Source organism: Paramisgurnus dabryanus, chromosome 6, assembly GCF_030506205.2.
Source record: "Paramisgurnus dabryanus chromosome 6, PD_genome_1.1, whole genome shotgun sequence".
NCBI classification, from domain to species: Eukaryota; Metazoa; Chordata; class Actinopteri; order Cypriniformes; family Cobitidae; genus Paramisgurnus; species Paramisgurnus dabryanus.
In genome coordinates this window covers 20,208,890-20,233,307 of record NC_133342.1, presented here as the reverse complement: position 1 = coordinate 20,233,307, position 24,418 = coordinate 20,208,890, and the positions used below count along the sequence as shown (strand labels likewise).

The 24,418-nt window shown below is 36.0% G+C and overlaps 2 protein-coding genes and 1 long non-coding RNA gene across 3 annotated transcripts; 1 reads left to right on the top strand and 2 right to left on the bottom strand.

Annotated features, from left to right (window-relative positions):
* The first annotated feature begins 10,111 nt into the window (after positions 1 to 10,111).
* Positions 10,112 to 11,563, top strand: LOC135764045 (uncharacterized). Its single transcript, XR_010539612.1, has 3 exons — positions 10,112 to 10,234; positions 10,579 to 10,731; positions 11,240 to 11,563. It is a non-coding gene; the product is annotated as an uncharacterized lncRNA (long non-coding RNA).
* A 1,905-nt stretch (positions 11,564 to 13,468) lies between these two features.
* Positions 13,469 to 18,418, bottom strand: bpnt2 (3'(2'), 5'-bisphosphate nucleotidase 2). Its single transcript, XM_065275938.2, has 5 exons — positions 17,719 to 18,418; positions 16,396 to 16,555; positions 15,779 to 15,874; positions 14,789 to 14,950; positions 13,469 to 14,687 (listed from the first exon to the last, which is right to left on the bottom strand). The coding sequence occupies exons 1-5, from the start codon at positions 18,058 to 18,060 to the stop codon at positions 14,422 to 14,424; spliced, it is 1,026 nt and encodes a 341-aa protein (XP_065132010.1). The 5' UTR covers positions 18,061 to 18,418; the 3' UTR covers positions 13,469 to 14,421.
* Positions 18,419 to 18,654: 236 nt separating this feature from the next.
* On the bottom strand, positions 18,655 to 22,800 carry mffb (mitochondrial fission factor b). The gene is made up of 7 exons (XM_065275937.1): positions 22,476 to 22,800; positions 21,774 to 21,988; positions 21,510 to 21,685; positions 20,369 to 20,457; positions 19,720 to 19,887; positions 19,336 to 19,423; positions 18,655 to 19,242 (listed from the first exon to the last, which is right to left on the bottom strand). The coding sequence occupies exons 2-7, from the start codon at positions 21,982 to 21,984 to the stop codon at positions 19,111 to 19,113; spliced, it is 864 nt and encodes a 287-aa protein (XP_065132009.1). The 5' UTR covers positions 21,985 to 21,988; positions 22,476 to 22,800; the 3' UTR covers positions 18,655 to 19,110.
* Between the last annotated feature and the right edge of the window lie 1,618 nt (positions 22,801 to 24,418).

Sequence of the window (24,418 nt, the reverse complement as noted above, 5' to 3'; positions counted from 1 at the left end):
TAATTTATAGCAACATTTTCCGGGCTTCAGTTCTGGATGGCATGATGAAGGTATGTGAATTTTTTTTTAAACATGGTTAAATGCTAAAACTAGTTGTTCAGATAGAAAGAGCTTGACAAAACTTTAAAACGACACCAAGTCTATGGGTTCAAGAATAACAAAATACTGGCCATTTGAAACTCGAAAATCATCACCTTATTTTGTCCCATTGTTTTCCATTTTGCGGGTGGTAAAACTCCCGTGCGCGTCATGATCCTGACAGCCGCGATAGCGGAGATAGTCGCGCATTTACATGATGCGCACAGCAGCTCTAAACTTCAGACAAAAACACAGCTCAATCATTACATACGCAGAAACATCGATCCATACTGTTTAAAATCATTTGTTTACTTACTGCTGCACTTTTGTGCTTTGCTTCAGGTGTCTGGTGTAGTGTTTGAGTTTTTAAAGCGTTATTGTTTCTTGTTTGTGTTGAGAAACCAAAAGATACAAACCAGCCGATTTCAAACGTGTACAGAAACTCTGGGCTCTGATTGGTTGGGCTCTATTGCTAGCGGTGATTTCATTGGGCTAGACCCCGAAGCCGCCGCCAGGCGCCGCCATTTGCGCCATTTAGAAGTTCAGCCGCCATCAGCCAATAATTTCCTAAGCCAAATTGAGCCGCCAGCTGATAAAGTTTGGCTGAGCCGGCTAGAATTATTTGCAATCAAATAATAATTCAATCACATAGAGACATACACACACGAAATATATAAACAATACACGAGATCCATTTTCCGATTGGTTTCATAACAGCACAGTCTTGTGCTCGCTCGTTGCTACAATACACAGAGGGGTTGCAACTTGCAACCTGTGGAGGTCGCATATGCAGGCTGCATACGTCATCAAGCCTGGTTTATTTAAGTTAACTGAGCATTACATTCGCAAGCCATACGCATATTAAAACAATTTACGATTAACTTATAATAAGAATAAACTTTATAATTGTTGATATTTTGAAATAAGACAGTGTTGATGACGTAGGCAGCGTAAAAATGCGACCTCCGGAGGCTGCAGTCTTCAGATTGGGAAATTAAAATTGCCCGTTTTCCGTACAGAAGAAGCGATGCATTAGTAACGTGCGCGTCACAACAATGCATTTCAAAAATAGACCGTGTTATTTTTTATTTTTGACCAATGCGCGCGACCAGCATCCACACAGGAAAAAGCTGCGGGTAAAATAACGTTTGTATGTCTGTTTCCGGGTGCTGTATGCAGCATGTTCACTTTTATTTTAATTTTGTATTGGAACTGCGATTGGAATCGGTGAAGTCAAATATAGACGCGTTTCTTATAAGAGCCGCTTCTGGGAAGTCCGCGCGCGGCATAACATTGACTAAAGTGGTCGCAATCAGGTCCGGTAGCGCAGCACACGCATTCTGCGAATGAGAGCACTAAGTAAAAGCAACAGAAAGTTCTTTCTATCGGTCTCCCATGCTGCTTGAACCCCAGAAGTAAAGAGACTTTTAAAAAGCTTGCCAGTAAAATGCATATCACACCAGCAATGACAAGGTAAGCTAACGTTGCTATGGTTACAGTCCAGATACATAGATTGCTAGGCTATTGCTATGCTAGCTACAGTTTTATTACAAACAGCAACCAAAACTACAACGTAAAATTAGTGTAGACTTTAAACATCAATGTTAAAAGTTTTTACCAGCCTTTGTATGGGAACCTATATTCATTAATTCATTCAACCCAGTGCATGCCAGGTTTGTGCTGTGGCTCTGAATTAAAAGTGAATTAAAGAATAGAAATTAAAAGAGGTTGCATGTTTTGCCATGTTATTAGTCTATAGGTAGCATTATAGTGGGCTCTAGCTCTATTGTGTTTGGTTATGTGTACCATAATTTACCATACTTTTACCAGATCATTTGTCTATGTTTATAATTCTGACAGTTATTGTATTTTGCCATAAGTCTTCACTGTGCCTATTCAAAGCTCGAGGGCAAACACATAACTTCTAGATTTATAAGCATCGATAAACTACATTTTAACATTTTTTAATGCGTAGTCATACTTCTGTTATTTTGATGAAAGTAACTCAAAAGTAATGTAACTCATTACAGTTCAGAGTCAGTAATATTGTAATTTGACTAATTACTTTCAAATTACAGTAATTTGTAATATATAATGTATTACACTTTGTAAGTAATTTTCCCAACACTGTTAATCAGTATAACGTAGACATCTGTAGACATGTGGCAGCTTCAGCCATTTGCAGCTATGAAAAGTTTGGCGGCTGCAGCAGCCATTTAGGTTTCGGCTGAGCCAGCTAGCCAGCCAATAACTTCATCAGCCAGCCATTATTCACAAAACAAACGGCTTCGGGGTCTACATTGGGCGATGTAACCACACAGTTTGCACGTTGCCAAGCATTGAAAACCCTTGAGAAAACCCGGGAACAGCGGATAGTGTTGAATAGGCATGGGCCGATTACCGGTTTCAAGGTATACCGAGGTTTAAAACAGTCAAGGTTTCAAAACCACTAAAATGTTCTGTGATACCGTCTCCAAGGTATGAGCTGTGCTTATACAAAATTCATTAAATCATGAAGTCATATGATTGATTTGATGTTTACATTTAATATACATTACGAAAATATTATATGTGTTGAAAGCATATTATAATTTAAAGGCTTTATTGTACCTGGCATTTGAAAATAACACATTTTAGTGTTGCAATGGCAAAACCGCAACACCGTGAAACCGTGGTATTTTTGCTAAAGGTTATCATACCGCCAGAATCTTATACCGGCCCATGCCTAGTGTTGAATATGCGATAGGGCCCCCCGACTGTCAATCAAAATCTTCCAGTCGGGCGGGCCCCTGATTGGTCAGCTTCCCCTGCTTACCGATATACGCCCCTGTCTACAAGCACATGAAAAATAGGTTGTTGACATTTGGCTCTCCTTATGATGTCATAAGGAGCTCTAATTATAATAATACCACTCCTTAATCTGCACTTTCCGACCACAGCAATGCCATTTAATGCAGAGAGAAAGAGAGAGAGAGAAAATAATTCACTGCACAAATGAGTTTCAATTTCAACAAAACACCATCATTGTGATCAGTGTTTGCACTTCATCCACTCATTTGCATTTTAAAGGACACACCTAAATGCCACATTTTTGCACACACCTACAAAGTGGCAATTTTAACATGCTATAATTAATTATTTATATGGTATTTTGAGCTAAAACTTAACATTTGTGCTCTGGGGACACCAAATATTTATTTGACATCTTAAAAAAGTCTTGTGAAATGGCCCCTTTGAATAGATATATGAACAAAAGCCCACACATTGCCAAATACTTTTATCTTAAGCAATTTACAGTGCATTCAAGGTACCCAGCCAGGTATATCTGTCATTTTACCGTCTAGGTTAGTTTGGCTATTGGTAACTGTTCTAGCCAAAATAAACTTGAACTTGGTTACATGCTGTTTTTGCCAAAATAACTTGTGAGATATATGAGATTCCATCAGAGATTAAGGTATTTGGTTTCATTTATTTATTTATTTTGTCTATTAATTTTTCACTGATACCCCAAATTTTGTATTGTTTTAGCCTACATGTGCACAAAACAGAAAAAAAATAATTTGAATATATTTCTCTTTCCTTATTCTCTCCGTGTCCTGACTTATACGGTTTGAATGTTATGAATGTATTGACTGAAACTTTACTAGCACTTCTCATGTTTATTGCCTTAGGATGATTTACATGTTGTATTCCTCAACTGTAAGTCACTTTAAATAAAATCAAATAAATAAATAAAGGTAATGTCAAGCCGTCAAAAAGACGTGTCAAACAACAGTACTAGCAACACCAAAGACATGTGTTCAAATCTCAGGGCATTTATAATCAAGTGCATGTGTTCAATTTAAAGATTTTGTGAAGATCAACATTGTTGCTTCAACCAAAACATTAGCTTTGAGATCATGAGATCAAATAAAAAATGTATTTAATCTTGTACATTAAGCTTGTCACTCACTCTGCTTACAAAACCAGAGAGGCCATTTTGCACATTAGCAATGTTAAATTGTTCTAGGATGAACCACGGGAGCTTTGTGAATATTGAACACTGAAAGAGGCTTTGATCATCACTTAGTTTCCATTGCTAGTCAGTCAGGCTCTGTCAGAAGTCACACACTGTTCTCTGTGCTCCATTAGTTTTTTGTTGCAGACATAGCCTCGGGAAAGCCAGACTGACACCTGTGTATTCTCTGGAAGACCAGGCTTTCCAAGGGAACAACACTTTCTCGCTAGGCTTAAATGGGTAAACATTTATATAAGGGCTTTTATTGAGTGCAACCACTTCAATCACAATAGAGAAAAACATAATAGACCACAGCACTATACAGTATATACTGTATGAAACAGTTTCCTTTGGTGTACGTACCCAGGTGAAAAAATGCAATGCACTAAAATACATTTGATTTAAGTACACTTAGTAAATGTTTGATTTTTATTCACTAATTGTATACTTGATTTACAAACAACTAGTCTTCAGTACTTCTTAAAGGGATAGTTCACATTCTGTCCCCAGGTTGATAAATTATATTATTTGATAAATGATGGTAAGCACACAGTTGACGGTACCTATATTAAAAAACAAATACTATAAAAGTCGATGAGTATCATCAACTGTATCTAAAAATCAGCTTAAGTACTAGCAGTGGCAGCCGTTGACTTCTTTTTTTGAGGGCGCACAATGCAAAGTTCGTTAAAATGTAATGGCTGGTATTTAAGTACAAGGTACATTCAAGTACTTTATTTTTACCTGGCTAGATGCACATGAAACCATATTGTTTGTGTTTCAGCCTTGTAGTCATATTATAATTTCAAATAAATGTAATCTTTAACTCAAAGTCGATCATTAACAAATGTAAACAATGAGGTGCGGTTTTACCAAACTTTGTTTAAAAATGTGTGTAACTAAACCACTGTATTTCAGTTACACTAATAATCTGTATCAGTTTAGGCCAATACTGACCATAAATTGTAAATAACATATGTGACCCTGCCAGGTTATAGGGTCATTTTATTTGAGATTACATTGAGATAATACATAATCTAAAGCTGAATAAATAAGCTTTCCATTGATGGTTTGTAAGGATAGGAAAATATTTGACCAAGATACAACTATTTGAATATCTGGAATCTGAGGGTGCAAAAAAATCTATATTTTAAAGTTGTTCAAATGAAGTCCGTAGCAACTGCATTACTCATAATAATAAAGTTTTGATTTACTGAAGGAAATGTACAAAATATCTTCATGGAACATGATCTTACATAATATGATTTTTGGCATAAAAGAAAATGTGTATTTTTGCTACAAATATACCCATATACTTAAAACTCTAGTTTTGTGGTCCAGTGTCACAACAAGCCTGAAACATACCTTGCGCTTGCTTCCATAAAGGCCTTTTCTCTCTAGTCACTCATTTCACCTTATATAAACCTGCTTAACATATCACAATATACAAATTAATAAGTCAAACATTAAAGTTGATGTTTGAGTTTCTTAAAGATGTGTAGAGGAGGTGCAGACATTACCAAAAATCCTTTAGATCTATATCTACAATCAGCAACATATGACATCTAAAATTGCTATATGTCAATAGTTTGAAGTGTCTGGTTCATAACTGGTTTGAGACCCAAAATTGCTGTAGCCAAGTGTTTTGCATGTTTTAAATGTTTAACTTTTCACCCACTTGCAACATGCTTTCTTAGTCGATGACCTTGCGAGTTACTCTTATCATTGTTTTCAAAGCTATGAAAGTATTGTGTCCCCAGGGCTGATCTCTAAGGCAGAGCACAGGGATGTCAAGGCCCCCCTGTTTGTGGCAGAGATGCTGGCAGATGGTGGGGATAATTACTTAAAGCCTGAGGAAGATAGTCATGCAGTCCGCCGCATGAAGAAACATTATCATTGATTGAAAGTGTCTTCAGGCGGCCCACAGGGTGATACACAAAGAGGAAAAGCACAGAAGAGTGTAACTGCTATAGCAGAAAGGACAAAGCGCTTATTTGTCATTGATGAACATTTGATCTAAATTGTCCTATGTTCAGAAAGTCAGTACTGAGGTAAAGCATAATACAACTAGTTCAACAGTTCACTGTAAAAATTGTCATTATTTGCTCTTCCTTTTGTTGTTTAATTGAAAGTTTGAAACACAGAATGTGGATTTTTAAAGAATTTCTTTTTTATATTAGTGATAACTTGGACTTTCAACCTCTAAAATTATTATTTTTTTAATACCAGGGACATAAAACTTTACTTTTCAAAAATAAATGACATAGATGTGAGTAAATGATGACTTAATTTTCATTTTTGGGTGAATAATTAATTTAATGACACACAGGCAGTGACACGTTCACTTAAATTCTCCCCGGTTTTTATCAGGTACTGTCTAAACATTTTCAACCAGCAAAATAACACAAAGGTGTAAAATAAAAGGAAATTTCTTAAAAATTAATAATATACACTAAGAAGTTTTTTTTTTACTATTGGGCTATGTTTACAGTATTAGCATGATAGTAGACAGTAGAACTATACTTCAAAATACATCAACAGAGTTTAGCAACATTCATTTTTTTTAAACACTGTTGAAATAGACACAATTTGAATAGGCCTATACACCTGTGTTATCATAGAGCAGGTGTTTGGATATTGCACACACTGTAAAAAATGTCTGGCTGTTTTTACTGTAGATTAAAATTAATGTTATTTACTGGCAACAGTTTGTTCAACGTTAAATAAAGATTAAACATTAACAAGTCAGAACAGAGTAAAAAAAACATCATGCAAAACATTGTGGGAACCAAAATCTGAAGGAAAAAACAGAAAAAGGTTGATGAGGATTTCTTGTTCCCAGAATGCTTTGCATGAGGCTGTTATTTTATAATTTTATTCTGTAAAGATAAGGACTTATTAATATTTAATGTTAATTAAACTTTGAACAAACTGTTGCCGGTAAATAACATAAATTTAAATCTACAGTAAGTTACTGGCAGACAGCTGCATAACTACGGCAATATTTTATAGTGCAGGTCAAAATATGGACTTGGCACAATCGAGCATTGAAAAAACAGAATTGCAGGAAGGTGTTTGTTCTAATTTCAGTACAATAACTTTAAAAGTTAATCACAGAGGCTAATGATATTAAAGATATGAACGACTGATTTTAAACCAGAGCACAGAGCTGCAATTACAGCAACACCTGACTGTCATATTTGGCAGTCCTGATCCTGCATCATTCATTAAAGTTAAACACTCCTGTGACTGCTCACTGATAAATAATGTGAATTTAATTAAATTCTCTGAACTTATTGTTATTCAGGTCCACACGTCAATTTAATTAGCATTGCTGTAATCTTTGAGTAATAGATCGGGTGGAAACCTCCACAAAGGTGACTTTAATTTGGCACATTACTCATTGAAAGATAATTACTTATACAGGTGTTAAGTTAACACGTATGTCATTTATTGCCCCCAATCTGCAAATAATAATTGCTTCAAAACACACAGACTGTTTACACTTTATGGCAGATGTCTATAAAAAATGGAAATAAACTGTTGCCTTCTTGCCTTCTGGCTCAGTTTATTCACAAAGTATCATTTATGGCCTGCAGATCAATGAATAAAATCAGATCAAGATAAAGGCTGCCTAATTATTTGCTCATGCACCTCCAGCTGTTGTTTTCACCCAGAGTTCAGGAATGGTCATCTCTGATTTGCTTGGTTCTCACAAAATAGACTTAAAGGGATATTTCACCCAAAATGTAAAATTCTGTCATCACCCTCAGGTTGTTCCTAACCTGTATATGGGCCATTTCTATACAGAACTGGTCTAAACTGCTGTCCCACATCCAAAAAACACATGTTAAAAGCATTGATGCTTAAATGCTTAAGATGGGCGGCAGTGGCCTAGTGGTTCATGTAGGTTGTCTACAAACCGGAAGGTTGGTGGTTCAATCCCCGGTTCCACTGGACCAAGTGTCGAGGTGTCCTTGAGCAAGACACCTAACCCCAGCTGCTCCCGACGAGCTGGCTGGCGCCTTGCATGGCTGACACCGCCGTCGGTGTATGAATGTGTGGGTGAATGTGAGGCTAATTGTAAAGCGCTTTGGATGGCCATAGGTCTGTTAAAAGCGCTATATAAATGCAGTCCATTTACCAGTCCATTTACTAAGATCCTTTTATTAAAACTCACAAAAATATTAAATTTATCAATGATAGTGCCCGAAAATAGTCCCCTGCTAATTAAAAGATACTAAGGGGACTATTTTCAGGCACTATGTTACATCATACCGCCTCCTGCAGCCATGTTACGACAGCAAAGTCCTTAATTATTAAGGACTTAGTTCCTAACCTCGCCCTAGGAAATCGCAACTTTTAATTTTCTGTCAGTCTTAGTACACAATGTAACTACAGAAGAGTCAAGTTTTAAATAGAAAAAATATTGAACCTCTTTGGTTATTTTTTAGGCGCGATGCTAATGGTCTAATCAGATTCAATGGATTGTGCTAAGCTAAGCTAAAAGTGCTAGCGCCAGACCCGGAGATCGGTCCAAAACGGTAAAAATCTAATTTAAATAGAAAATTAGCATATTTTTTAAAAAAGTGGAGTGTCCCTTTAAGCACATTTTTATTCCATAAAATGTAATTTTTACACGTGTTCAACTCTCAGAACTGTGCTTGCTAACCTTGTGCTGACTAGCAAACACCAAAACATGGCAATTCAGTAATAGTCACGACATGGTAAAGTTTCGGTGGTGACATCATTGTTTTGGTAGTGAAAAAGGAAGCATTTTATTCTTTATTTGGGGGAAATAAACTACATTTTAGCACAGTTATGCAAATCATTAGTTTTGTTTTATGTTTTAGTATTTATAGAATGTTAAAATTCAGTAAAGTTATGTGGTTACACTAACTAAAAGGGATTGTTCACCAAAAATGAAAATTCTGTCATTATTTACAGACTTATGTTGTTACAAACCTGTATAAATGTATTGTACTGATGAACACGGAAAATATTTTGAGGAATGTTTGTAACCAAACTGTTCATGAGCCCCATTCACTTCCATAGTATTCTTTTACCAAACTATGGAAGTGAATGGGGCTCGAATGGTTTGCTTACAAGCATTTGTTAAAACATCTTTCTTCATACATAATACATTTATACAGGTTTGTAACAACATGAAGATGTGAAAATTATAACAGAATATTCATTTTGGGGTGAACTATCCCTTTAAGTGTCCATAGACACACACACATACAGTTGTTGTTTTTTACATTGTTAAGTGTGACTGTTTGGTACAATAAAATAATCTTGTTGTCTATTATAATGGACAATCTGTGAAATGCGCAACATAGTTTAATGTTGCCAGCTTGACTTTGGACAACTCTAACTTTGGACCAGTTTTGTAGAAGGGCCCATAAATGTCTTTGTTGAACACAAAAGAAGATATTTTTAATCAAGCAGGAAGTAGGAGCAGAAAAAATGCAATGGAATTCAATGGTGCTCAAAACCTGTTTTTCAAACAGTGTACAAGAATTTGTGTTTGGCAGAACAAAGAAATGTATACAGGTTCGTAACAACTTTGAGGGTGAGTACATGATGACAGAATTATTTTTTGGGTGAACTACCCCTTTAATGATGTGTTGTACTGTTAGCATCATTCATGCTCTATTATTATTACTAATGCAGTGTTATTCCCTGTCTATTAATGCTTCATTATATTGTCCAATTTTCTAATTGTTATACAACACTGTCTCACGAAAGTGAAATGTCACAACATATCAAGTGTTTATTTCTGCTATAAAACCGAACTATTCGCTTCAAACAGCTGTTGCAGCTTGGCCTTGTGGAAAATCACCACATACTGCTGCTCATAGCTCTTGTTGATGGTTTTGTTCCTTAGGGACTAAATTGTTTTCATGATGGCTTTAAGGGAATTTTGATGTTCACGACAGACTGCGCTGCGTTTTCCATGACTGTACGTCTTGCAAAGTTGTTGGCAAACTGATACGCTATAGCTCATTGTGCCCTCCCACACAGTGTCATACTGCTCATGCCAAATGTCTGGGATCTGTTAATCCATTATCCTCTATCCGTAAATGGCCTAAAGAGAGGCGTCTCACTCTGAATCACCAAACTTGATGCTTTCCTCCAGCTTGACCATATGTACAGGTAAAAAACAGACATTTTTCACAAATGTTTATAAGTCTTCTTGTGATAAAGTTTGAGGTTCAAATGCTTTTGTGCTCCAATGTGTATGTGTATTTATAACAACATATTAGAATATTATTGTCTGTGTTAGACTGTATTTTTGTTTACCACAATACGATTACAATATGATACATTTTCTATAGTTGTCAGGATCATTTGGCTATTGGAATGTTTACTCACACATTATCTGAATTCTTGTTTTTATCTAGAGACCGTTTCCCATTTGTGCTGTTGTCACTGCCACTATAACATTTTTTTTTTAACTTTTTCTTCACACCTCAACAAATGTCTCTATCTGTTTCCAGCTGGCACACGTATCCATATGTGTTTTGCATATGTCTACTCTGATTTGGCATGAGTAACACACAGGTGTCACAGTGAAGTGGCAGCCATGTTATGGAGTAGACGCCGGTTATTACCTCAAGGCACAATATCAGTGGTGAGAAAAACTGTCACAAGTAAGATTGGAACTGGCATTTGTCTGAAAACAGCAAACAAGATTCCACCTGCTGTTGCCAATTTTCTTTAAACTCAGTCGACACATTAGTTTGATAATTTGTTGTCTATTTAATGCACTGCAAATGAATATTGGTAAGAACCATATGGTGGCAGAGCTGTCATACATCCATATGTACTGTAGCTGAACCAGAAAGGGTAAATGACACGAATTAAAACACCATCAAGAGCAATTCCTCTTAGCACATCAAAGAAACAGGATCAAGCCTTTTAGCAGCACATCAACATTACCAATGTGATGCAGCAACTATGAATAATGCAATAATCCACAGATCTTCCCATCATAACATGAACTAGTAACTTAAGATTTGATAATTGATTCTTAAGACAAATAAAACACATAGCTGGCTATTTTTGAAGATATAGTTTCATTACATGCAAATAAGTATTTGTTCCTTCTTCCATAAAGACATCTCACTAGATTTTCATGACTTTTCTCTAATTCCACAGCTTTGCGTCACTGACACACAGAGAGTGGAGGAGCTTCAATCTGTCACGGAGGGTTAGAACTACAAGCTGTGCTAATTGAAGACATCTAAGGATATGCAAAACGATAGAATTAGAGAGAAGGTGTGATGCATTGTGAAATTCACTTTTAAAGCTCTGTTTTATTTCCCTGCTGTGTTCCACCGAAAGCTCAAATTTATTTGTAATGCTTTAAAGGGATGGTTCACTGAAAAATGATAATTATAATTCTGTCATCATTCAAATACCCTCAAGTTGTTACAAACCTGTACAAATGTCTTGCTTTTGCTGAACACAAAGGAAGATACTGTATTTATAATTAAGCAGAAAACAGGGGCACCAAAAATACTATGGAAGTCAGTGGTGCTCTGAAATGGTTTGGTTACAAATATTTCTCGAAATATATTTCTTTGTGTTCAACAGAACAAATAATTTATACAGGTTTGTAACAGTTCAGTAAATGATGACAGAATTCTAATTTTTGGGTCAACTATCGCTTTAAAGGGGACATTTCACAAGGCTTTTTTAAAAATGAGCTGATCTCTGCATTAAAGGCCAGTGGCGTGGTTGAATAGTGCAGATTAAGGGGCAGTATTATCCCCTTCTGACATCACAGGAGGAGCCAAATTTTAATGACCTATTTTTTCACATGCTTGCAGAGAATGGTTTACCAAAACTAAGTTACTACGTTGATCTTTTAACATTTTCTAGGTTCATAGAAGCGCTGGGGACCCAATTATAGCACTTAAACAATTGGAAAATGTCTGATTTTCATGATATGTCCCCTTTGCTGCCTCTCTGCATACATACATAGTTTCTGTTTCACTGCTTCTGTTTATGATTACCAAGAATATACCGATCATGCATCCAAGATCATAAAACATACTTTTGTTTTGCCAAACATATAAAAACATATTCAGTGAATGGCTTACATGACTTACACTTTTTTTTAAGATAAAGCTTGCCACCTTGTGGTGGTCAAATAGACACACACGTTGATGAAATGATGTTTTAAACTATATAACAGTTACTATATAAAATTATATTACATAGAATGGCATTCAAAAGTAATGATTTATATAAACTAATGAAAATGTATGATTCTATACCATGTCATTAATCAAACAAAAGTGAAACCTGTGACCATCACATTTGAACAAAAGGTTAGATTTCTTTGTTCCCTTTAAAAGCACACAAGATACTTTTCATTCCTAAATCATGCTTATAACATGCATCATTTTTTGCACAGATTTTGGGAAGTCTATGCAGTTAAGGTAAGATCTGTTTACTCAAATCGTTTAGGAGGATACCCTACTGCAGTGGTCTCTAACCTGTGAGTTGCCCTACTAGAGTTACACTCTACTAATAACCTCAATTTTTATATTTTATTAATTACATATTTTTTACATCAGCTTGGCTTCTTTTGTGTATGTTAACATTTTAAACAATGATAAGACATTTCAACAAGTAAAACAAAAAGGTTTTGAGTAGACTAAATCAAAACAGTGGTCCTCCAGATTGTTTTATGCATTGTGGTTGCCTTGCTCAAAAAAAGGTTGAAGACCCCTGCCATACTGTACAGTGGCGTTCGAAAGTTTGGGCACCCTTGGTAAATACGAGCAAAGAAAGCTTTAAAAAATAATCTATAACGTTTCTTCTTTTAAGCTTCAATTTAAAAAAAAAATCACAAAAATATAATGTTTCTTTGAAGTGAAACAATTGAAAGTGAAGGGGAAATTACATTACGAAATAAATCATTTTCACATTACGGAATAATCTAAAATCACCTTAAATTCTTCAACCTCATCAGACATTATAAAAGAAGACTCTGAGCTGGAATACTTGCAAATGGAGGTAGCAAAGAGGATTAAATAAAGGGGTGCCCATATTTATGCCCAGTGAGTATTAGAGAAAATTACTTATTTTATAATGTTATTTCTCAATCACTTTCAATTGTTTTACTTCAATGAAACATTACATTTCTGTGATTTTTTTTATTAAAGCTTAAAAGAAACAGCATTATGGATTATTTTGTATAGCTTTCTTTGCTCATATTTACCAAGGGTGCCCAAACTTTCCAACCCCACTGTATACCATGCATTTCACTACATCAAAATTTTCACTTGGGGTTCCCTTCACTAGTGCATCATTCATATCTACTGTAAGCAACACATTGCCATATGTGTATTCTTGCATAACAATGACGCTTCACTCTTTTCAAAACCCAAATCTTAAATTTATTAAAGGCAGAATGAAGACATTAATCAATGCGATTCCAAACAACATGCCACAAATCTCAGACAAGATCTGTAAAAGGGCACATGCAGAAAAATGAGTCTTTTTTCAACATTACTCTTGTTGTCATGCACACATTATGAAAGAAACGCAAAATCATGGCTATCTGTGTGACTTTGCCAAATAATCATGGCAAGAGTTATCAATACTCATACAAAAATATTTTCTTTTTTTAAAATTGAAGTTTTAAAATGAGATATCTATCACAGTGAAGGAGCCCTAAGACTGGTATATCAACAGAAATATTCACCAAATATGATGTCTGCTGAGCATCTAACTAAATCTTTTGTTAACTTGTCTTCCAACTCTACCTACAAACAAAATAAAACCAAAATGTCCATCTTAATATTCTGTATTATATATTTATTATTTACATATGGTACTTCTGTAATGGACAATGTATGCACAATGACATAACATTTAAGTTATCTCTGAATTCACAGTTAAATCCCTACCCAAAATCAATGTAACCATTCAAACCCAGTTTAACCAGACATTTCAAAGTGTCACAAACAGCATCACTCAAAAACAAACAAGCAAACAGGAAAATAAAAGATAAAGCTACTAGTTTAACTTGAAAATAATCAAAATAACTAAGATGATCTCATGATTTAATCCTGCACTTTGACCAAATGTAACACTCAAACATTCTTTAAATACATCATACGAAACATGATAATCCTTATAAGCCAAAAGCCTTTTAATGCTGTACCTCTTTTCAAACTCCTTTGGGAATTATTACACACATAACTTTATTAACTGTTACGGACTCTGGCTCAGTGTTCCCCTGACATAAGCTTATCTCGGTTTCACAAATCTCTACACAAGTGTGCTGTTCCAGAGACAAGAGGAGCATCAGCAGTGACTGACTATTATTTGTTTCCTTCCCGATTTGGAAGTCTCTTGACCAATTCTTTGTGGTCAGTTTTGACACTGGCCAGCAGCCCACCTGTGATCCCCTCTGAGCTGGAGTAATCAATCTGTTCTCCTTTCAAAGTTGTCATTTGTCCTCCCACAGACCTCAAGATGGCATCGCCAGCACAGATATCCCACTTCTTGATAAATGTCACATGTATATAAATATCAGCTTTCTCATATTCCTCATCAGTAGGGTCTAGAAGAGCCAGTACTTTATATCCTGCAGAAAGAAAAAGTCCAACAGTTGTAACAATGGTACAAACCATGTCAATAATTATGTACATATTCAATGGACATAGATTCAGTTTATGGATACAGTACCTGCGCCCCCTGCTGGTATAATTTCAGTATTGTTTCCAAATGCAGGTTGAATAAAACTCTTCACTTCCCCAGCATGTGAGCGTGACACAATCACCTTAGGAGAGTTTGTGTTATAGGACGCACGAGGTGCAATATTGGCTCCCTCGCCAACAAAACCCCACGCTGAAAATCAGAGAAAGCATGCATGATGTTATAAGAAAAACATTATGAACACATACAAAAAAGGGGAGGTTTTTATAGGGCTTATTTATATTAGGACATATAAGTACTTTACTTTACTTATAAGTAAGTATAAGTATAAACATACGTTATAAAAACATCACTGGTGTGCATCTTAAGACATATTTAAAAATATATATTTAAAAGAGCACCTATTATCCGAATCAAAATTGTACACATCCTTTGGTGTGTGTGTATTAGCACATGTTAACAATATGCAAAGGTACAAATCCAAAAGTAAACAATGACGCAAGTTATCTTCTCCAACTTAAATCTCTTTTCTTGGACTACAACAAACACAAAGGTTGAAGGCAACAGTTGATCGATCAGCTTGGTCATCTGCATTTTTGTATTATACCAAATACACAAAAATAACATTAATTTTAGCAATGTAATAGGTGCTCTATAAGATGTCTGTAAGCTGTTAAGCTTAGTTAAGTTGTTAAACAAGCCCAAACAATGCATTTTAGTCTGGTACTAGGCTTAAGCCCAGTCCGGGAAACCATCTCTAACTGTACTAAAAATACTTTTAGTCTTACATTGTTATAAAATGTAAATATATTTCTTATTTAAATCATATACAATGTGAAGTTTGTCAATAAATCAAATATCTGTTGTTAACAATAAGCTACTATAAGGTACACCAGTCAGAAAAAATAAAACACAAATAGCTTACTTCTCTGGAATATTACATAATTTGTTTGACTTTCATTTCTAAACCCACAAGCCAATCTGGTTTTGATCATATCTGTACGCTTCAAATAAACACACCTGTGTACCCAGTAAAGGGTTTGTGGATCACGCCTATAACAGGATTCCTGTCCACGGCCACACACACCATGGTGGTGACATACTGCCGGAGGTTTTCTGTTTGAACAAAAGCAAAAGTGTGAACAGGAACCAAAGGATTTACATCCTGGTATGCACACATAATAATGCTACACACTTACTGTTTCAACTAAAATAGCAGAACTACGGTCCATAAAAGCACATTTTATATATGTATTTAAAGTCCCCATGTAGTCATCTTTGAGCATCACAATATCTCCACTCTTTCACACCATCTCGGACTACAGATATATAGGTGAATAGATGCTACATTAACAGGTGATGTGATCATCATAGAAGTAGAGCTAAAGCAGCTGATTGGCTACATGTTGGTGATGTAGAAAACCAAGGCGATTTCAAACAGCGGTATATTTGAGACTTTGGAATTAACTCAAATTTTATGGAGTGAATGAAAAATTTGCACATGGTTTGTCTTAAAGCATATTAAAAACACCACTTATTCACAAAGAAAACTTTAAATCATAGTTTAACAGAGAGTTTATTACATCTTTTAATACTGCCCCTTAATAAAAAAATGACATCCAGACGCTGATCCAAACCTGTGTATTCTTGAGTGGCATCCAGTGGATCAATCCATACAGTGATCCTTTCTGCAAGCACTTCCTTTTCCCTTGGGACCTTTTCCAAAATTTCTCTAGGAATGCTGCGTGCCCATATGGTGGCCTCCCCCTCAGCATCATCATGTTCCTCTGAGTTTACCTGAGAACAGACAACCACACTCTGGTAAAAGTTGGTATAATGTGTTTGCGTGGTTTATGGTTCAAAAATGGCACATTATTTTCCATATACCGTACATTTTTGTAGCTCAAGATTTCACTCTTTTCCTGAAACGCAGGGATTTTATACAAAACTCATCGATTTGAAAAGCGATGTGTCCCTGATTGGCCAGCTTATCTGTACATTGTGATTGGCCTAAATACCTCTGACGTCAGCTGGCAATGTGACGCTCCTTACCATGTTTGAAAGATTTGCTCACAATGCAATGCTAACAGGAGTTAACTTACAGGCTGTGAGAGTCAAAGCGGGAGGGATTATGTATAATGTCGGTCTTCTCTACATCAGTGGTTCCCAAACTTTTTCAGCGTGTGCCCCCCCCCCTCCTTGTGTACGGTGCATTCCTTTGCGGCCCCCCAAAGAAAATTTGTGACCAAAAACTGTTCTAAAACTCAACATTTTAATAAAAAAACAACATTAAATTATACAAAAAAGTAGTGCTTTTGGTTAGTAGCCTTATTTTTTATTTCATTACACAGAATTCATGATAAATTAATGTATTTTATAAAATGTCATAAAACTGGGGCCCCCCTGGCACCAGCTCACGGCCCCCAGTTTGAAAACCACTGTTCTACATTACCAATCCAAAGAAGTCAACTGTTCCCTACAATCCGTGTTGTAGTCCAAGAATAGAGATTTACATTGGAGATGATAACTCACGTCATTTGTTAACCTTTTGCATATCGTTAACATGTACTAATACACACCTACACACCAAAGGAAATGTAAAAACGTGAACCGGACCATATTGGTGACCTTAAGCACAATTAAAATAACACAAGATGGTAAACTACATATTTGCAATGTCACGACTGACTTTATAAGACTCTGGACGAATGGTTGAACGGCACCTCTAATAAATAATCATGCTTATCTTACAATGAATTACACCACCATGGGAAGTTTTTACCCTTACAAAAAAATCGAATACAAAAAATGGAGAGCCCTTCCACATTAAATAATACTGTAGTGTTTACAAAAACAGTAAAGTATCTAGGATTTTTCTACAGTGCTATAGCATTTATTGTATTTTCCATGTGTCAATGATAAGAACATAATACCCAACACACAGTTCTCATCATCTGTACCTGTAGTTGGGGGTAAGTGTTCTTGATCAGGTAAAACATCTTGCGATGAGAGTTCAGATCACCCAGTGTAAACTTTTCGCTTGCTCCCTCTTTAGTTTTCCCCTTTGACTTCTCCTGCAAAGCGTTGTCCTCTCTGATCCTCTTCACCTCCCGTCCACCCTGCACTGCAGCCTCTATGGAGAGGGCGAGCAGATCCCTCAGATCCACGGTCTTTTTCTGTTTGAATAATGACAGTCTGGTGGACAGGACCCCGGCGTACAGATGATAGATCACACCGAGCCCCAGTAAACAGAACACGGTTATACCGAGCGGCGACAGCCGGATGCCCATCGGAGCCATCATGAACGCACACAGCGAGAACCAATAAATAAATATACAAATATGACAATGTGTTTATTAGACGAGCTGCTCTTCAGTGAGCATTTGAGCGTTCGTTTGAAGAATATGCAACAAACAGAAGAGGAAACAACAACGAGATGATCAAAAGTTGGTTATTTTCTTCACCAGCCAAAGTTAAAACGTTGAGCAGAGGCTTTCTCTACAGTGTTGTCATGGGTTGATGTATTCCGCTGTATTCGTACAAACGTCAATTCTCTTACAATGAATGAGCATCACTGTATCCGCGAGTATTTGTTATATATTCCACGTCCACCGTACCGTGTCAACCAACCAGGGCCAAACGGACACCCTACGTTTTTCTTCCAGGTCATGAAGACTTAATACGACATAGCGCCCTCTAGTGTTTCCACGTTATAACCTCTAAAACGGCTAAAACAAAAAAATAAATGTAACCTTAATCTATTTAACACTTGGTAGTCTAAGACCATGTCAAATATTGAAATTGTAATTTTAGCCTGGAAAGAGGTTAAATAAATATAATTGCAGGATTTCAAGAAGGTACACTGCAAAGGTGTTCTAAAATTCATATGACAAATATCAGATACATTTGACTTTTTATTCTTGGTTATCCCCAATATTGTTTCATAATAAATAATAATGATACAAACTATTTAACTGAAAAAGAATTATTAAATTAGAACTGAAAATAAGTATCAACATCCAACAAAAAATGGAATAGCTAATGCAACGACAGATCATTTAAATCTTTACATATAAACACTGCACTGAACAACAATACTATCATCTTATGTTAAAACATTTACATAAACAGCATAAGGATTGGTAATGCAACAACAATAACTACATCTGAGCATAATTAGTACTCCTCTTAAACTTTCAATTATTGCAAGTGCAACTGAAAATTTGTAGCTTTATAATTTGTTTCACTTACACAGAAGCTAACAAAAAAAGTGCAAAATACCAAAAATCTTAGCTGAATTGTACCTCAGCATTTAATACAATTTGAGCATTTGTGTATTGTATATGAGCATTCTAGCGTCGCAGCCAGATCCAGGTGTTGACTACCCAGAATGCAACAGTGAGAGAGTACATGACCATTTCACGCTTGGCACGCTCTTTATTCTCGAGCTCCAGTAGCTGAAGTCTTCTGTTCAGCTTTATGATCTGTTTAGTCAATTAAAACACATGATAAATATGCATGAACAGTGTATATCCAGCAATTGAAGAATAGTAATGGGTATAGGAGGGCGATGCTACCTGTCGTCGCAGTGATGCGGCATCTGTTGAGACAGCATCTTCAGGAATGTTCTCAATATTAGCATCAAAATGTACAAGAGCTGTCCGACTATAATAAAAAGAACATAATAGTTGGATGATTTCTTTATAACATTTAAACAAAAGCTGAACATGAGAGACCCTAAGTAACATTGTTGACGTGCTTTAACACTTTAGTCTGCAGAGCTAATCAGACACATGGGGATTAATGAAAGTTAAACACAAATTATTAACTGAAGGGACCATTTAACAAAAAAAAAAAAAAGCCAAGCGGAGACTGCAAAGGGACTTTTGATTTTATATGTATAAATGTTGTAGTTTTACTATCAGAAAATATATTTAAATATCAAATATGGGAGAGTTCACCTGCGGTGACTGTCATCCAGCACCTCCAGGATTTGTTGATAGGCCCTGCGAGTTGTATTCTTGACGTATGTGAGAAGTCCACTAGCACTGTTAAAGTTGTGACTGTCCTCAGGGCTGATAAGAGGAGGACAGGCACGAACAGGACCACGAGACGGTGATGGGCTTGCACTAGAGAGAGAGGCATGATTTTGACATGAATCCTTTTCCCTGTTCACTTACCTACCTGCTTATACAGCTGTTTCTTCTCTATGTAACATGTATACATAGAATATAGCTACACATGATGCTTGTTAAAGGGATAGTTCACCCAAAAATGAATATTGTGTTATTTACTCATTCTCATGTTGTTACAAACCTGGATAAATTTCTTTGTTCTGTTGAACACAAATGTAGATATGTTGAGGAATGTGTGTATTTAAGCAGTTTTGGAGCCCTATTCACTTTTTAGCAGAAAAAATATTATGGAAGTCAATGGTGCTCCAAAACTGTTTGGTTGCAAACATTGCTCAAAATATTTTCATTTGTGATCAGCAGAAAAAAGACATTTCTATAGATTTGAAACCACTTGAGAGTGAGTACATTATGACAGATTGTTCTTTTTTTTTGGTGAAGTTTAGTTAAAGGGAATGACAGGTGCCTGTGTACTCACAAATCGAGTTTGTTCATTTGCCCACTGTGGCGCATCATTAAGTTCTCACTTCTACAGCGTTCCCTTCTTGACCTCAAGTGAGACGGCATCTAAAAAGAGGGAGAAAACAGCTGTTTTTTACACCGGTTGCACAAGTGTACAAGAGTAGGTTTACTCTTTACTTGTCTCATTCAGACTTTTTTCACCTACTAAAAAGTGCTGACAGACTTATTCTTCCCCTAACAAATATCTTAAGAGCACAGAAACAAATATCATTTAACTTTCGCCAATGACAAGTTAACTTATCAATTAAACAGAAAACGCTATCCAGCCAATGACGAGTATTTCCGGCAATCCGTAATGCCGCTATTATCCACCAGATGGCACTCCTCCACATAATATAAAACCTGGAATTATGGCCCTAGGGCAAACAGCTGTATGTCTGTTTATGTTTTGAGAATTGCTTTGAATCTGATCTCTATCAAAAGTCCTTCACCAAAATGAAATTATCTCAGCTATTTGCTCAAAAATTGGTGCTTGAAGAAACCTACCCATATTTTGAGAGGTAATAAAAAAGAAAACTAATAAAGGCACTGTAGGATTATTTTTTTTGTTTGAACACAAATGGTTTGTTCTTTCCTTTGATAATATATTTAATTTATATATTTAAAGATTAACATTTTCTGGAAGGCATTAAACTTTTGTGAGAATCCTGACAAATGCTGGCGCGCTGACTGGCAACTGTTTTAAAAACGCTGTCAGGGGAAGAGTTAAATGTAAACAGTAGAACAAACATACATTCTGTATTTCTCCAATATCCTCAAAACTGACCAAAAATAAAGTAACAGAACTTAAATCAGAAATAATAAAATGTAAAAAAAAACAAAAATTATCCATGCTTTTTTATGGAGTGGAGACAATTTCATACATAAAATGTTTTATAAAGTGTACCGATGGAGCTTGCTGATAGTTGGCTCAAAATGTTGACAAAATGTTCCCACATTTGTAAGCTGATGTGGACAAAAACATTTGCTAACTGAATAAATATAAATGGAGCTCTGGGGATACATAAGGCAAGAAAAGGTAGGAGACACACATTTAAAAGAAGGTAGTAAAAATAGAGATTTTTTTTGCCAAGAACAATGTGCTGATTAATTTATACCTCTTCTCTTGGTTGGGCAATGCAGTTGGCTGCTGGTTCCGGCTCTAGGAAGTCCAGGGATTGATCACTGAGGGTCAGAACCCGTGGTGGAGTTTTCAGTTCAACTGTCTCTAAAGGCGTGGACTGAATCAGATCCAGATCTCTAGGTCTGCTGAAGCGAGCATCATTGCTATCTCCTAGATGAGTTAAAACATTCATTAGTTAGCCTCTGTTCTCCTTCTAGTTTCATTTACTTAAAAAAGCCATTGCTTGATATGAAAATACCTGCAACTACAATCCGCTCTGGCACTTGCATCATTGTACGGTCGGATCCATCCATATAGGAGCCAGGCGATTCCTCTGATAAACTAGGGCCAATTTTGAGCCTCTCTGGGATCCGCATCTTTTGACTGATGCCCTCTGTATATTCGAGTTCATAATGGATGCGGTTTATCTCTGCCATTTCAGCAGAGGGTAAGAAGTCAGCCTCACTCATTCACCTGTAGATGAGCGCAGAACATCACTCTTCACATATTTTATAATTGCTATATAGGGAACAGTCCACAAAAGCAGTTACATAAAGTGGCAAGCAAACAGACTGATGTACCAATACAAATACATGTGGGTTGCATTGAAGTGACATTAGTTACATAATGTAGAGCTGAACCGGATTAATTATTAATTATTATTAGAAAGCATAAAATCTGCCAAAACCTGGAATTATTGACATAACCCCTTATGTCACATTAGCCCAAATTACATATCGTCTCACCCCCATATCTTACAAAGAATATGTGTATGTTAAAAAACAGTATGGAAACAAACCATCCAGACATTGTTTATATGTATATATAAGGACTGACATTTTATAAAATGGTTAAAACGTGTAAGAAAAAGCAGAATTACGGACCTCAGTAAAGACATGCTTGCTATCATCATTTATCAGCAGTAATACTCGAACTCAAAGCAAACATCTTAGATATTTACCCGTTTATTTTATCGCTGTCTGCACCTCGGATGTAACAGATGTTTCGGTCACACTTTGTAGAGTGTGGATGTTTTCATTTAACCACTGTAAATCCTTGTGATGACCAACATAAAGTGCACAGCTCTATAATAACACCCAATTCATTCATTTGCTAGCTAACAACTGTCTGGTTAATTAACTCCACAAATGTTGTGATGTTAAAATGTTATGGTAAGCGATCAAAGAGTTTATAGTTTAATTTGTTTTGCCACATAATCTAAAATACTATTTGATATTTTGATCATTACCAACAATGTTTTTCTAGCCACCGCTAGTGTCATTCACTTCCGGTTACTGTTCATACGTACGTATATACTACGGATCCTACTATAGGGAAGGCCGTTTATCAATGTCGAAAATGGACATAAATTGTGCATTGCAAATTTCTTTCCAGTGGTCAGAACTATGCAACATATGTACTGCGAATGGCTAACAGACATTTACAAATTGCAGAAAATTGATTAAAAATTATCAGAAACCTATTGGTGTGACGTCACCATTCATAATGAGTTGAATGTGGGCATGTCCTTAACACGCGAAGGATCATCGGTTCGAGACCGGGCGGGAACATTTTACTTTATTTCTCTAACATATATGCGTATATTTTGGCGCTTTTCTACATGTTGGCGGTGTTTCTGTAGTAGTTTACTAACATTGTTAATGCCCTGGTGAAAGGTACCGTTAATTTATTTGATTTATTTAAGTACGTGCTTCTGAGGGGAACAATCGCATTTGGGAACGGTTTGGTTTGGATAGTGTGAGTGCGCCTATAGTGGATGTTGTGGTCTCAATAAGCGCTAAGTAATGTTTAGAATTAGTAGAGAAAGTGGTAGCTCGAAAAAAAGAAAACAAAACACATCGGCAGATGGCGCCCAAGCACCACTTCGTAGATTAACTTGTACTGCAAACCTTTCTAACTTCAAGCCCCCCACCCCTACTGGCCATCAATTTTTACCTACTAGAGGTTGGCATAACTAGACAGTTTTAACAAGAATAACCAAACACTGGGAAATATCTTTATTCTTATTTGATTTAACTTATTTTAAGCATGTTTTGTCTAATTTTGAATAATTTAAGTAATCTTGAGGCCACCTTGGAAGTTTGTTGAGGCCCCTAGTGGTTCCCTGCCCCCCTGGTTGAGAACCGCTGCGTTAAGTGGTACCAGTTCAGGTAATGTCACATTTTTACTATTGTAAATATTTGCAACTTTTTGAATGATTTAACAGATTACAGACCAATTTTGTTATACTATATGGGGTAGTTACAATATATGTGCCATTAAATAGTAAATCATCATATATTTGCCTTAACTTGTCTTGTTGCACCATCTACAGAGTACAGATCTACATTTCACTACAGGTTGTATATTCTGTGTATGTACTGTAACAAACAAAAAGCTTGAATCGTGAAATAAAATCTTAAAAAATATTTATTGACTGAATAACATAAACTTTTAAAAAATTATGAATCATAAAATGATTTATTACATGCACTTGTCCAGAGACTGCATTTCAGTCTTTTGATTTAACTTAAAAAGTAACATTTACTGTTTAGTTGTCTGAATTTATATCAAAATGTTTATTTATGTGTCCAACAAGTAGTTTTAATAAATGGCCAAGATTTAAAATCTTACAGTCACTGAGTTTGACAACAAGCCCCTGTCTAAATTCTAATCATATACAGTACGTAAGAATGATAAAAAAATTGCCTGTGTAAATAATGGATTTAGAAATAATATTATGTTTCTATATTGTGGTCACAGTGTGTGTATGTGTGTGGTGGAGGGTGTGTATCTGACAAATTGCTGTCAGTCATTAAGTATTTATAGGCACATGACACAAGGCGGGCATCTTCAAGTGAGGTCATAGGAGTCAGAATAATAGACCATGACTTCATGCTTACA

What these genes read in the sequence shown, in the direction of transcription:
- mffb (XM_065275937.1), bottom strand. Translation starts at nt 21,984, where the DNA reads ATGAGTGAGGCTGACTTCTTACCCTCTGCTGAAATGGCAGAGATAAAC. An exon ending in AGAGCGGATTGTAGTTGCAG is followed by an intron (nt 21,686 to 21,773) that starts GTATTTTCATAT and finishes TAACTCATCTAG; the next exon opens with GAGATAGCAATGATGCTCGC. An exon ending in CAAATGAACAAACTCGATTT is followed by an intron (nt 19,888 to 20,368) that starts GTGAGTACACAG and finishes CTCTCTCTCTAG; the next exon opens with TGCAAGCCCATCACCGTCTC.
- bpnt2 (XM_065275938.2), bottom strand. Translation starts at nt 18,060, where the DNA reads ATGATGGCTCCGATGGGCATCCGGCTGTCGCCGCTCGGTATAACCGTG. An exon ending in ACACTTACCCCCAACTACAG is followed by an intron (nt 16,556 to 17,718) that starts GTACAGATGATG and finishes GTCTGTTCTCAG; the next exon opens with GTAAACTCAGAGGAACATGA. An exon ending in TATACCAGCAGGGGGCGCAG is followed by an intron (nt 14,688 to 14,788) that starts GTACTGTATCCA and finishes TTCTTTCTGCAG; the next exon opens with GATATAAAGTACTGGCTCTT.